The sequence below is a fragment of the Lactuca sativa genome, chromosome 1, assembly GCF_002870075.4.
Source record: "Lactuca sativa cultivar Salinas chromosome 1, Lsat_Salinas_v11, whole genome shotgun sequence".
Lineage (NCBI taxonomy): Eukaryota > Viridiplantae > Streptophyta > Magnoliopsida > Asterales > Asteraceae > Lactuca > Lactuca sativa.
The window spans coordinates 107,007,332-107,020,398 of record NC_056623.2 but is presented as its reverse complement, the minus strand read 5'-3'; the positions used below and the strand labels follow the sequence as shown (position 1 = coordinate 107,020,398).

General features: G+C 31.0%; 1 protein-coding gene across 1 annotated transcript; it reads right to left on the bottom strand.

Annotated features, from left to right (window-relative positions):
• Positions 1–2,663: 2,663 nt before the first annotated feature.
• Positions 2,664–11,140, bottom strand: LOC111879297 (2-oxoisovalerate dehydrogenase subunit alpha 2, mitochondrial). The gene is made up of 9 exons (XM_023875752.3): positions 10,693–11,140; positions 9,422–9,586; positions 9,141–9,323; positions 8,889–9,046; positions 5,979–6,078; positions 5,390–5,501; positions 4,991–5,130; positions 4,050–4,235; positions 2,664–2,906 (listed from the first exon to the last, which is right to left on the bottom strand). The coding sequence occupies exons 1-9, from the start codon at positions 10,975–10,977 to the stop codon at positions 2,739–2,741; spliced, it is 1,497 nt and encodes a 498-aa protein (XP_023731520.1). The 5' UTR covers positions 10,978–11,140; the 3' UTR covers positions 2,664–2,738.
• Positions 11,141–13,067: the final 1,927 nt, after the last annotated feature.

Below are 13,067 nucleotides of genomic sequence, written 5' to 3'. Positions count from 1 at the left end.
CTATGCCACTAAAGAACTTATAGGTTTTAGTGGCATTATTTTATGCTATTATTTATCTGCTAAATGAAACATTATTTTTATACTATTAGTGACACTTCTTTTAGGCAAAATTATATTAATAAATTAGGTCCAACAATTCATTAAATTTAAACAGAATATAAAAGAAAAATAAGATAATTAAGATAAAAAAAAATACAAAACACAATATCATTACTCCAATTTCAAAGTTGTCTACAACAAAATTCTCCATAGTTAAAACACAAATGTCTTAAAAAAAGTTTAAAAATATTAATTGTTGTGCCAGTACTCAAAACATAGTACAATCAAACTAAATATTTATTGGGATGAAACTCGAAACATGATCAATCTCGAACTAAATATTAGCATGCAATTTCAAGAGCTTCCAAACGGACATATATTTCTAGCTTCCTTTCTTCTTCCTTCCTTTAAAACCTAGAAATTGGAAAAGGAAACAAAAATGTTAACAAAAGAAAATTGATCCATGTAGTTATTAATGTCTAGTAATCTTAAAGAGCTAGCATTAGAAATTTCCTATGCATATCCCAACATTCTTATTTTAATGGTGAATACTAAGTTGAAAATTGACATTTTGAAACTTAAATGCTCAAATCTATTTAAAAAGCAGGTTTAGAAGGAATAATCATTAGGAAAATTAGAGCTTCCATCAATGTTCATAATTATCTTAAACTAAAAAGAAACCATGATAAAAAAAAAAAGTGATTTCTCATGATTTTTAGCAGATTTATTGGATGAAGTTGAGAATTTTTGCAGATGAAATCTACGAAATTGTTAAATCCATTTGAGAAATCCTTTGAAAAATAGTGAGATTATTTTCTCATTTTTGCAGGTCAAAACTACAATATCAAGCTCTATTTTTTTTCTTTTTATGAAAAGTGATATTTGAAGATTCATACCATACAAACCCCACAAAAAAGATTTCAAACCATTTTTTAGAGGATTTCTTAGATGGGTAGGAGGATTTTGTGGATGTTATCTGCAAAATCTCGGCTACATCTGAAAAATTGTGGGATTTATTTATTTATTTATTTTAATTTTTGTAGGTCAAAACTAAAATACAAAACTTTCTTTTGCTGTGGAGATTCCTAACTCAAAAAACTTCAAAAAACTATTTTTATTTTTTTTTTAAATAACATGTGCAATTTTTTTCTTAAAAAACGACGTCATTTTAGTTGCCACATCACCATTTCATAGATGACGACATGCCAATTTCGTACATGTTATTTGCAAAACTGATGACTATTTTGGTGGTTGGATACTTGGATTAACTTTTTGGAGAATAGTTAACGAGAATAGCCTGATTTGCCTTTTTTTTCAATAAACTCAACCATATATATATATATATATATATATATATATATATATATATATATATATATATATATATATATATATATATATATATATATATATATATATATATATATATGTTGACATTCACCTGTTTTTCAACTTTAGTTATATAACTTCTAAAAAACTTTTTAATAATGAAGAATGACATTGTACCTAGACCTCGCAATGGGGCGGGTTTGAAGCGTGTCGACCTTGATCTAAACCCTTTTAAGAAATTTCAAAATCCGATGCAAACCCGCTCCGTAACATGCATGATTTTGAATAATCAAATCCATACTCTTATCCACAGCATCAACGAATATCCAAATCCACCCCGTAACCGTAGGCTTTTTGAATTATCAAACACATTTTACTTAATTCATAAAATAATATTTCTTAAATAAAACAAATGTTGGTTTAGAAAACACATTACGTACTCGAGGACTTTCGATTGGAATAAAAAATCACTATTGTAGTAACTTCTGATTTAGTTTTGACTGTCGATTTTAGTGATGGAGAATAACAATGACAAAATTTCTTTCGGTTGATGACTGAATTTAATGATTTATGAATGAAATATGACGATTGCTTAATGAAATATAAATGAAATGATATCATAATTCTTAATAGAAGATTGAAAGTCTAGAAGTCGGTTCCTTGATTTTTATGTATAAACAGTTTGGTCTTTGGTATTTTCCCTTTTGGACTTTCGATTAGAATTAAAATTAAACTTTAGGCAATATAAATTATAAACCAATAATTAAAAAAGCATACGAGGTGGATCGGAGGTGGATCGGTGATGATCCATACCCGACCCTTTTAATAAAAGGGTTAGTAGCTATGAGTGGTTAAGGGTAAACCAATAAAAAACTATGCTCCAAACCCATATAATTCCTAAGAGATTGGATCATATCAGGGTTAAAACCCGCTCCATTGTCAGCCTAGTTGTACCACCCTTTGTTCCTTATGGCACTTGTTTAAACACTATAGGTATCTCCTCCATAGGATATATCTCCAAGTAAGAATTCAGTCCCATAATTCTTTCTAAGCTCTCATACACTCTCTCAAGTAAGACCTCCCTAACTTAGGCGTCAAAGCGTAATACACTTCAATCCACCTCATCCCAAACCTCTACCCTAGAACTTGGGTAAAGAATTGTATATTGGTCAACTTTTACCAAATTTTGCGTAACTCATTGTAATATCACATTGTACTTCGAAGCAATCCATATACATAATATAACAACTACAAGATTCAAGTTACTAATGAATTCAATTAAACGAGACAAAATATGCAAAATAATATTAATTTAGAACTCTCATTGATAAAATTAATAATAATTTTAATACACGATAAAGCCCATTGATTTACACGGGAACATCGGATGGATAATCTTGCGAATGTTTGTCCATACTTTTTCTTACAAAAGCCTCTTGATCGATAAGGTTTTTAGGGATGACATCATATACGTCACTGAAAAGGTCCCCAAGTGGAGGCTTTACTACTTTCTCTGCCGCTTGAATTGCTTGTGATAACTATATTATTATTACTTACAAAAGTTAGATTAATGTAAGTGAAATAGTAACATATTTACATGGGTAATGTACTATTTTTTACCCATAATAGTAATGTATTTTTATTTTATTACATATTGCTATTATCAATAAAAAAAGGGGTTAATCTCATAAAAGACTTTTTATTTTGTGTTTTTTTCAGATTAAATCTCAACTTTATTTTTTGCCTGAAAAAGACCTTGTATTTTTTTATTTTCCGGAACAAACTAGCAACTTTGTTTTTTTTCCCGAAAAGAACCTCAACCTTCTAACCGCTTCCAAATAAACCCTCAACTTTTTTAGTTTTTCTTGAAAAAACCCTCAACTTCGTTTTTTTTCTCCGAAAAGACTCAACCTTCTAATTGCTTCCAAATAAACTCTCAACTTTTTTTTCCGAAAAGGCCCTCAACCTTCTAATTGCTTCCAAATAAGCCCTCAGCTTTTTTAGTTATTCTCGAAAAAAACCCTCATACTTTACAATTTTTTTGGGGTTCATCTTAGAAAAAAACCTTATATTTTGTGGTTTTCAATTTCCGGAGTAAACCTCAACTATATTTTTTCATGAAAACGACCTTGTATTTTTTTGGATCCGGCCCTTTTAGTCATTTTTCTCTAAAAAAGTTGTAAAATGTGAAGGTTTTTTCAGGAAAAACTACAAAAGTTGAGGATTTATTTTGAAATGTTTAGAAGGTTGAGGGTTTTATCCAGAAAAAAAAAATCTCCGATAAAGTCCGAATATTTTGGGCCGGTTAACGGTTTAATCTCAACATTTATCTTTTGAACAAAAAAGTCCCGATTATTTTATATTTTGCCCAAATTAACGAAACAACCCTTATTTTTTTCAACAGAAAATGACAGATTAAAGTATAAAATTAGATAATCAGGCCTTTTCTGTTCAAAAAATAAATATTAGGATTAAACCGTAAACCGACCAAAATATCAGGCCTTTATCAGAGATTTCTCAAAAAAAAAAAAAAAACGACAAAGTTAAGGGTTTTTTCTGGCAAAAAAATAAAGTTAAGGTTTAATTTGGGAAAAACGCAAAATGTAAAGTCTTTTATGAGATTAACCCTAAAAAATGTAAATACAAAGTACGTTGCTATTATGAAGATTTTAATTTTTTACCTGTTTCCTTATGTTGCTACGGTGTTGTGATTCGGCTTCATCATTCCACCAACCTTCATTTTCGATCCATTTTCTAAATCTCTTTACAGGGTTTTGATCACCTCTCCACCATTCGATTTCTTCAACCGATCGATACTTTGTTGAGTCGTCTGATGTCGAATGGTGTCCTGCTCTATATGTCATCGCCTGTTGTTTGAATTAACAAATAGCAATGTACTTTCATTCATTTATTTAATAATTAATAATTAATAATTAATAATAGTTAATATACCGTTTTACTTTCATTGCTTCTTATTACAATATTGTTGAAAAAAGTGCCCAAATATATAGCAATAGGGTTTTATGTAGAAAAGTGAAAGTCGCATTATTTTGGGAAATTTTTTGATGAAGTCATGGAATAATTTTTTTTAATAGAAAAGTCCTGATTATTTAACATTTTGCCCAGATTAACGAAAAAATCTTTTTTTTTTAACAGGAAATGACAGATTATGTGATTTTTCCAAAATAACTGCTAAAAAAAGGGTTAATTAAAAAAAAAAACAACTTATTATTTTTTTTTTCGGATTAAATCTCAAATTTATTTTTTTCCCTGAAAAAAAACCTTGTACTTTTTTTTAGAAAGAACCTTAAACCTTCTAAATGCTCCTAAATGAACCCTCAACTTTTTTAATTTTTCTCGAAAAAAGCCTACATTTTACAATTTTTTTTGGCTAAAAATTGACTAAAAGGGCCAAATTTGGAAAAATGAAAAACTACAACGTTTTTTTTCAAGCAAAAAATAAATTTGAGGTTTAATCCGGAAAAAACACAAAATATAAGGGTTTTTTTTAGATTAACCTAAAAAACATTCAAAAAATTTCCCAAAATAATGACACTTTTCTGCATAAAACCCTATTAACAATATTATAAAAATAGGATGTTATATAAAATACAAAACAAACCTCAATTAAAACAGGTGTTTGTTCTTCAATAGCCATTTTGCGTGCCTTATGAACAGCTGAATAGACTGCTAAAGCATCGTTTCCATCTACTCGAATGCTCGGAATTCCATATGCTTTCCCTCTTACAACAATTCCATCACCTATTTTTTTTTTTTTAAAAGTCCAAAAGTCAATAATATAATTACAAATTAAGAATATTGAAAAAGAAAAAGAAGTCAAATGCATGAAAATATGAAATAGATTATACTTTGAAAAATCTACACAATGCTATAAACGTGTAGATTTTTCATTTTTCAAAGTACAATTACTTGATAAGTAAATAAATTGAAAATATTAAAGTTGAAAGAAATTAGTTTTTTTTGTTAAAGGAGGAGAGAGAATGTATAATAATAATAATACTTCTAAACTGATCACTGATTGGAGTACTAATAGCCCATCCATTGTTTCTGCAGAAAAAAATTACTGGAGCCTCCATAACTGCAGCAAAGTTTAATCCAGCATGGAAATCTGCCTGTAATAAATAAAATATCACAATTATATAATGAAAAAGGTGATTAATTTTTGAGTAAATTACACGAATGGTCCCTATGGTTTGTGGTAATTTGTGGGTTTGGTCCTTAATTTACTTTTTTAACTCGGAAAGTCCCTACTGTTTGTTTTCATTACGCGTTTGGTCCTTGTCTTACCTAAAAATACTATTATTTAAAAAGGAAAAAATGGTGAGGTAGGTAAGGTAAGGTGAGGGGGTGGGGTTGGGGTTGGGGGTGTTTTTATTTAAATAAATTGAAAATCAAGAGCAAAATAGTTTTTTTAGGTAAGACAGGGACCAAACGTGTAACAAAAACAAACAGTAGGGTCCTTCTGAGTTGAAAAAATAAGTTAGGGACCAAACGCGCAAACTACCCTAAACCATAGGGAGCATTCGTATAATTTACTCTAATTTTTTATAAAAATAAAAAATTATTGATCATATATATATTTTTTATACCGTGCTAGTGCCTCCATCACCAAAATAAGTAACTGTGCATGCATCTTTTTTATCCATCTTCAGAGAATAAGCAGCACCTACTGCATGTGGAATCTGTGGTCTGAAAAGATATTTTTCATTTATTTATGTACTATAGCATCATACTTTTATTTCTTTATATTAAGTATTTTTTTTTATTATTTTTTTTTGGGGGTTAATCTCATAAAAGACGTATTTTGTGTGTGTATTCGGGTTAAACCTTGAACTTTATTTTTTGTCTAAAAAAGACCTTGGATTTTTTTATTTTTTTTTCGAAAAAGCCCTCAACTTTGTATTTTTTTTTTTTTGGAAAAAATCCTCAAGGTTCTAAATGCTTCCAAATAAACCCTCAAGTTTTTTAGTTTTTTTTTCGAAAGGGTTAAGGTAAAAAAAGGCTTTATATTTTGTGTTTTATTCCGGATTAAGCCTCAAATTTTGTTTTTTGGATGAAAAAGATCTTGTATTTTTTCATTTTTTCCGATCTGGCCCTTTTAGTCATTTTTTTTTCCAAAAAAAACTGTAAAATTCGAGGGTTTTTTCGAGAAAACCTAAAAAGGTTGAGGGTTTTCTCGGAAAAAATTACAAAGTTGAGGGCTTTTTTGGAAAAAAAATGAAAAAGACAAGGTTTTTTCAGGAAAATAATAAATTTGAGGCTTAATCAAGAAAAAACACAAAGTATAAGATCTTTTTTGAGATTAACCCTTGTAACAGCCCGGAATCTCAGGTATTATTAAAATTATGTTTTTGGGGTGATTTAAGAGGGGACTCGGCGAGTTGGAGCCTAGACTCGCCGAGTAGGATCGCGGACTTGGTCGCGGGTCCGCGACTGGACTCGACGAGTCCAGATATGGACTCGGCGAGTCGACGCTGTTCAGCAGAAACCCTAACCGTTCAGTTTGGATCGTATTTAACGCCCCTTAGGCCGTCATTTCCAGTCTTTTGGTCAATTGAGAGAAACCCTAATCGCTGTGGACGCCTAGAGCAAGGGAGAAAGCTTTGGAACTTGGAAGAATTGGTTAAGCAAGAAGAAGAGGGATTCGGCTAAAGGAATATCACGGAGGATTGAGTTCTAAGATTTGGGGGACACAGAGAGTGCGTTTCCAGGTAATAACTCGGACCAAATCTGTTACTTTGATGTATTTATGAAATTAGGGTTTATAGAACCCATTTAGTGACTTGATGAAGAAATGCCTTGTTACCCCACGATTATAGTCTTGTATCAGGACCCTTAGAGGTCCAGAAGGTCCCATGCATGTGTACTTCGGGACGAGACCTATCCCAGGAAGCAGTTACGCGTCTGCATAGCATGGACTCGCCGAGTTGTTCTTCAGACTCGGCGAGTAGCTTGAAGATGTGCTGGGACTCGCCGAGTTGTTCATCAGACTCGGCGAGTGGAGTCGGGGTGGCCCCGCGATTCTTCCACGAGGACCTCGTCGAGTCGAGAGGTATACTCGACGAGTAGAAAGGGAATATTCAGGAATCTGTGAGGACGACTAGACTCGCCGAGTCGCCATGGTACTCGCCGAGTCCAGTCGAGTTGACCGTTGACCAGAGTTGACCTAAGTCTGACTTCTTAGGGATAGTCACACTTAGCTGATATGAGTGTTAATGAGTTATGTAATGTTATAGGAGGATTGTAGCTCGTTGGTTTGTGCGCGAGTGATTTCAGGAGTTGCTAGCTTTCAGCACTTACGAGGTGAGTCTTCTCACTATACTCCACCCGGAAGGGTTTGACTGTGTGACCGGAAGGTCAAGTATGTTATGTATTATGTTTATATGCTATAAGTGGTAAGTCAAGTGTTATATGGATATGTATGCTATAAGTGGTAAGTTAAGTGTGATATGGATATGTATGCTATATGTGGTAAGTTAAGTGTTATATGTACTATGTATGATAGGTGGGCCGGAAGGCGATTATGTTATGGGCCGGAAGGCGATTATGTTATGGGCCGGAAGGCGATTATGTTATGGGCCGGAAGGCGTTGTAATGAGGACCAGAAGGTCATGGCCTGGAAAGGCGTATGTGTGTAAGTGTATATTGGGGAACTCACTAAGCATTTATGCTTACAGTTGTTGTGTATGTATGTATTTCAGGTACTAGCGAGGACCGTGGGAAGGCGCCGGCATGATCGATACACACTGAAGATTGTTTTAGATCTTGGGAGTTTGAATAATTGTATTGACGAATAATTAAACTAGTTATGCCTTGTTTTTAATGGAAAATATTATGTTTTAAAAATGAAAAATTTGTTTGAAAAATTTGAGTTGTTACAACCCTTCTCGAAAAAATCCTCACATTTTACAATTTGTTTTGGGAAATTGTCAGAAAAGTCTCAATATTTTTGGGAAAAGTAACAATAAAGTCCCATTTTTTTTAACATAAAAGTCCCGATTATTTAATTCTTGCTCGAATTAACGAAAAAGTCTTTTTTTTGTTTTAACATGAAATGACATTATCATGTAAAATCGAATAATCAAGACTTTTCTGACAATTTCCTTTTTTTTTTGGAAAAAAACGACTAAAAGGGCCAGACCGGAAAAAATGAAAAAATACAAGATCTTTTTCATCCAAAAAACAAAATTTGAGGTTTAATCCGAAAAAAAAAAACACAAAATATAAGGTCTTTTATGAGATTAGCCCTTTTTTTCCTTCCTCTTATTAACACATTTTAGTTTAAAATATATCTGATTATAACATTTAACTTCCATATTTTTCTTATTAGTACATCATACTTTGAAAAATCTACCCAATTGTAGAAATGGAAATTGCTTTGTATCTGTATGATATTTGCTATAATCGGGTAGATTTTATAAATTACAATGCGCTAATATAAAAAGTTTAATAATTTCTTTTTAGGAAAAAAGGAGTAGATTATAAATTTGATATCTTACCCTACAGTAGATGAAACTGTAATGTAATTAAGCTTCTTAGACCCATAATGAATAGGCATCTGTCTCCCTTTTCCATAATCATATTTATTTCCAAACAATTGATTTGCAAATTCTTGTAAAGTAAATCCTCTCCATAATAAAACTCCAGCCTCCCTATACTGCATATCAGAATTTCAAACTTTAATTAATTAATACAAAAAAAAGATGATTTTAATCCATGAAAGTTATGAACAAAAGATCATAAAGTAAAACCTGAGGAAAGACAAAGTCATTAATGTTAAGAGCTGCAGCTGATGCAATATTGATTGCCTCTTCACCAATTGTTGTTAGATAAAATGATATTCTACCTTGTCTTTGTGCCTCATAGAAAATAGTATCCATAACTTGCAGTGTTGCCATGTCAGCATACATTTTCACAGCAAGTTCTTTGCTGATCTGTATGTTGAAAAGACAAAAAGATCCTTTATGTACGTTTAGGAGATATAAAAAGAATCGATCTTGTTAATTAAATAAGTCATGTTTTAGTTTATTACCTGAACTGAATCACTATTGGGGATTATATGTCCATTTTCATTAAGCACTCGATAACAATGAGCCCTTTCCTCTATAGTTTTTGATGTGAAAGTTAGTTTGGGGGTAAACTTGACTTTTCCACCTGGAAAATCTAGGTGTTCCCTTGTAGGAGCTTCATTAGAGAACTGCATCAAGATATGTGTGTTAATAAGGGGATAAAAAAATGAAAGTGATTATTCATAAGAAAAATGTTTATTCCAGTTTCCAAAAAGTAGTGGCACTGACTCAAAAGTCAAAAGTCAAAAGTCAAATCCTGTTTTTAATATGAAAAAGATAGATTTTGTTTCTTTTATTTCGTAAATGAACACCTTGAAAAGGAGGAGTCATAAATAGATTCCATGAGGAAATTAAATATGGGATGTGTTAGAGGAACAGCAATCTAAATCGCGTAAAGTTGAAGGGTGACTTTAAAGTACAGATGAATCCATGTGCTAACAAAGAAGAGAAGTTTGACTTTAATGATAAAAAATGGTCAACTGAAGAACTCTGATTCGATGTAGATACAGAATAAAGTTAGACCTGTAGTAAAGTAATAATGGGTTGTTAAGAGAAGAAAAAGGCTGTCAATAAAGTGAATAAACAAAGCTTTAATCTGTACATGAAAATACCATATCGGTTACTAAGTCAAAAAGTGACATTTTGATAAAGTCAAACCTGTAAAATATTTCAATTGAAAAAGAAGTAATTTGTTGGTTTCACAATGCCCAAAACAGTAATGATTACCATTTCAATCTTGATCCAGAAATAGTTTTACACTTTTACTGCAGAATTCAAGATATGTACCTCTTATTTCATATTTGGATATTTGATATGCAATTCAACTTATCATTTAACCCTTTTATTTAAAGCTAATCCTGTCGATTTACTAAGTTCATCAATTAAATTGATAGTATTGAATTTTGATCATTATGATTCTTACAACTAATCTATTCAATTTCACAAATCAAGTGAAAACAGAAAAATTCAAAGAGCCAAATCAGAGGCTAAACAGGAAAAACGTGAAGCGAAAACACTATTATGATCATTACAACTAAACTAATATTATTGATTTTTGAGTTTCTATGCAAATTTGACCAATACCACAATCATGAGTAGAAAACACAAACTGCTAAAAGCCAAAACTCATCACAAACCAATCAAATCAAAACAAACTAAATCAACAAACACGTCACAAACAAATACAAAAAACTAAGTTGCAAATCACAACGAGAAGATGTTACCGAGTACAGACCTGATCGACGTCGTCGCTAACACTGGTAGCCGTATGCGCTCTTCTCCCTCCGGCGACCGAAGCAAAACAACGAGTTAAAACAATGGAGGAATTAATCCGAGACGAACTCGCATAACTCCAAGCAGGTAACGATGGAGGTGAAATCGTATGAAGAAGACGATGAGCAAACTGCGAACTACCAATGGAACTGGAAGTCGTGCGATTGATTAAGCCTAACATGAGAAACCTCTTGGATTTGAGATTATGCATGATGGAAGATTTCGATTTTGTGAAGTAGGAAGCCATTGAAGAATGAATCAATGAGCAAAACCAGAATTGAAAGCTCTCAGATTGGAGAGAAGAGAGGGAACATTGTTTGTTTAACGATTGAATTCAAGGAGGAAGAAAGGGTATTTATTATGGAGCACCAAATCAACAAACTTTACCAAATAGATAGAAACAAATACGTCAAAAGTTTGTCTTCTTCAAATGTATCGTATAATATATTCAGGAGACGTAATCTAGTAGCCGTTTGGTAAATATGGGTTGGGAAATAACAATATAACATAACATATTATAATATAATTTAATATTTAATATTAGAATTAAATATAAAAATGTAACATATTTTCTGTTATTTTGTTGGTTATTTTTTGTAACGATCAAATGTTCTTTTTGGTTAATTGAAAAAAATGTTATTTTTTTTTCTAGTTATATGATTTTGTTTATGGATTTAGCTATTAAGCTATTTTATTATTGTTATTATTATCATATTATGTTTATGGTTATATTCATTGTATTTGTAGTTTTATTATTGAATGAATTTACGAAACTAATTGGTTTATATGAAGGACTTCAAATAGGTTATCAAGTTGTTCATTATTATAGATTTTGAATTATTAAACTATAGATTTAGAACATTTTTATGTTAAAAACAAGAAACAATGCCACTACTTTTGATTTTATATTGATGTCGAATTGTTTAATGGGTCACAATTGTCATGTAGCGAGTGGGTATGCAGGGTTATACAGACAGCTTATGCCAACCATGATTCCAAATATAGTATAAGTGTCGTATATAAATAAATAAATGGATAATCACGTAATATATTTTTTGATTTTTATATATTTAGTCACTAAGGTATTTTTTTTTCATTTATGTTTATCCTTTCAATTTGTTAAATTGTACACATTCAGTCATTATGACCAATTACTCCAAGTTAGTCGGGAAAAATGACTTAATAGGATAATATATTTCTCATTTTATATATATTTAGTCCTTAATATTTTTGTATACATTTAGTCATTAATATTTTTTTAGTTTCAATTTTTGTTTTTGTACTTATTCAGTATTTATGAATGATTTCTGTAGGTTTTTCTCACGACATTTCATGTGGGACAGTAATTGATGAATTGTGTGGGGTTGTTGATGTTTATGTGTAACGTCTCATTTTCACGAATAAAAAAATTTCGTTTTTAAATAAGGCGAAAGTCCCTAATTATAAATCCATTATTAAGAAAAAACGTTTATTCCAAAATACATTTATTGAAAATCAGAGTAATATAAGAAACGCAGAATCCTCAATACTATTGATGAGTTTGTACAATCATGTCTTCGCCTTCCCGCGATCAACGATAGAACCTGAAAACATAAACAACTTGGTAAACACAAAATGACTTAATAGGGTAATAAGGTAATATATTTCTCATTTTGTACACATTTAGTCCTTAATATTTTTGTACACATTTAGTTATTAATACTTTTTTTTGTTTCAAAATAAGTCATTTTTGTTTTTGTACTCATTCAGTACTTATGAATGATTTCTGTAGTTTTTTCTCATGACATCTCATGTGGGACAATAATTGATGAAGTGTGTGGGGTTGTTGATGTTTATGTGTAACGCCTCATTTTCACGAATAAAAAATTTCATTTTTAAATAAAGTGAAAGTCCCTAATTATAAATCCATTATTAAGAAAAACGTTTATCAAAATACATTTATCGAAAATCAGAATAATATAAGAAACGCAGAATCCTCAATACTATTGATGAGTGTGTATAGTGATGTCTTCGCCTTCCCACGATCAACGATAGAATCTGAAAACATAAACAATTGGGTAAACACAAAATGACTTACTAGGGTAATAAGGTAATATATTTCTCATTTTGTACACATTTAGTCCTTAATATTTTTGTACTCATTTAGTCATTAATATTTTTTTTGTTTCAAAATAAGTCATTTTTGTTTTTGTACTTATGAATGATTTCTGTAGGTTTTTCTCACGACATTTCATGTGGGACAATAATTGATGAAGTGTGTGGGGTTGTTGATGTTTATGTGTAACGTCTCATTTTCACGAATAAAAAATTTCATTTTTAAATAAGGCGAAAGTCCCT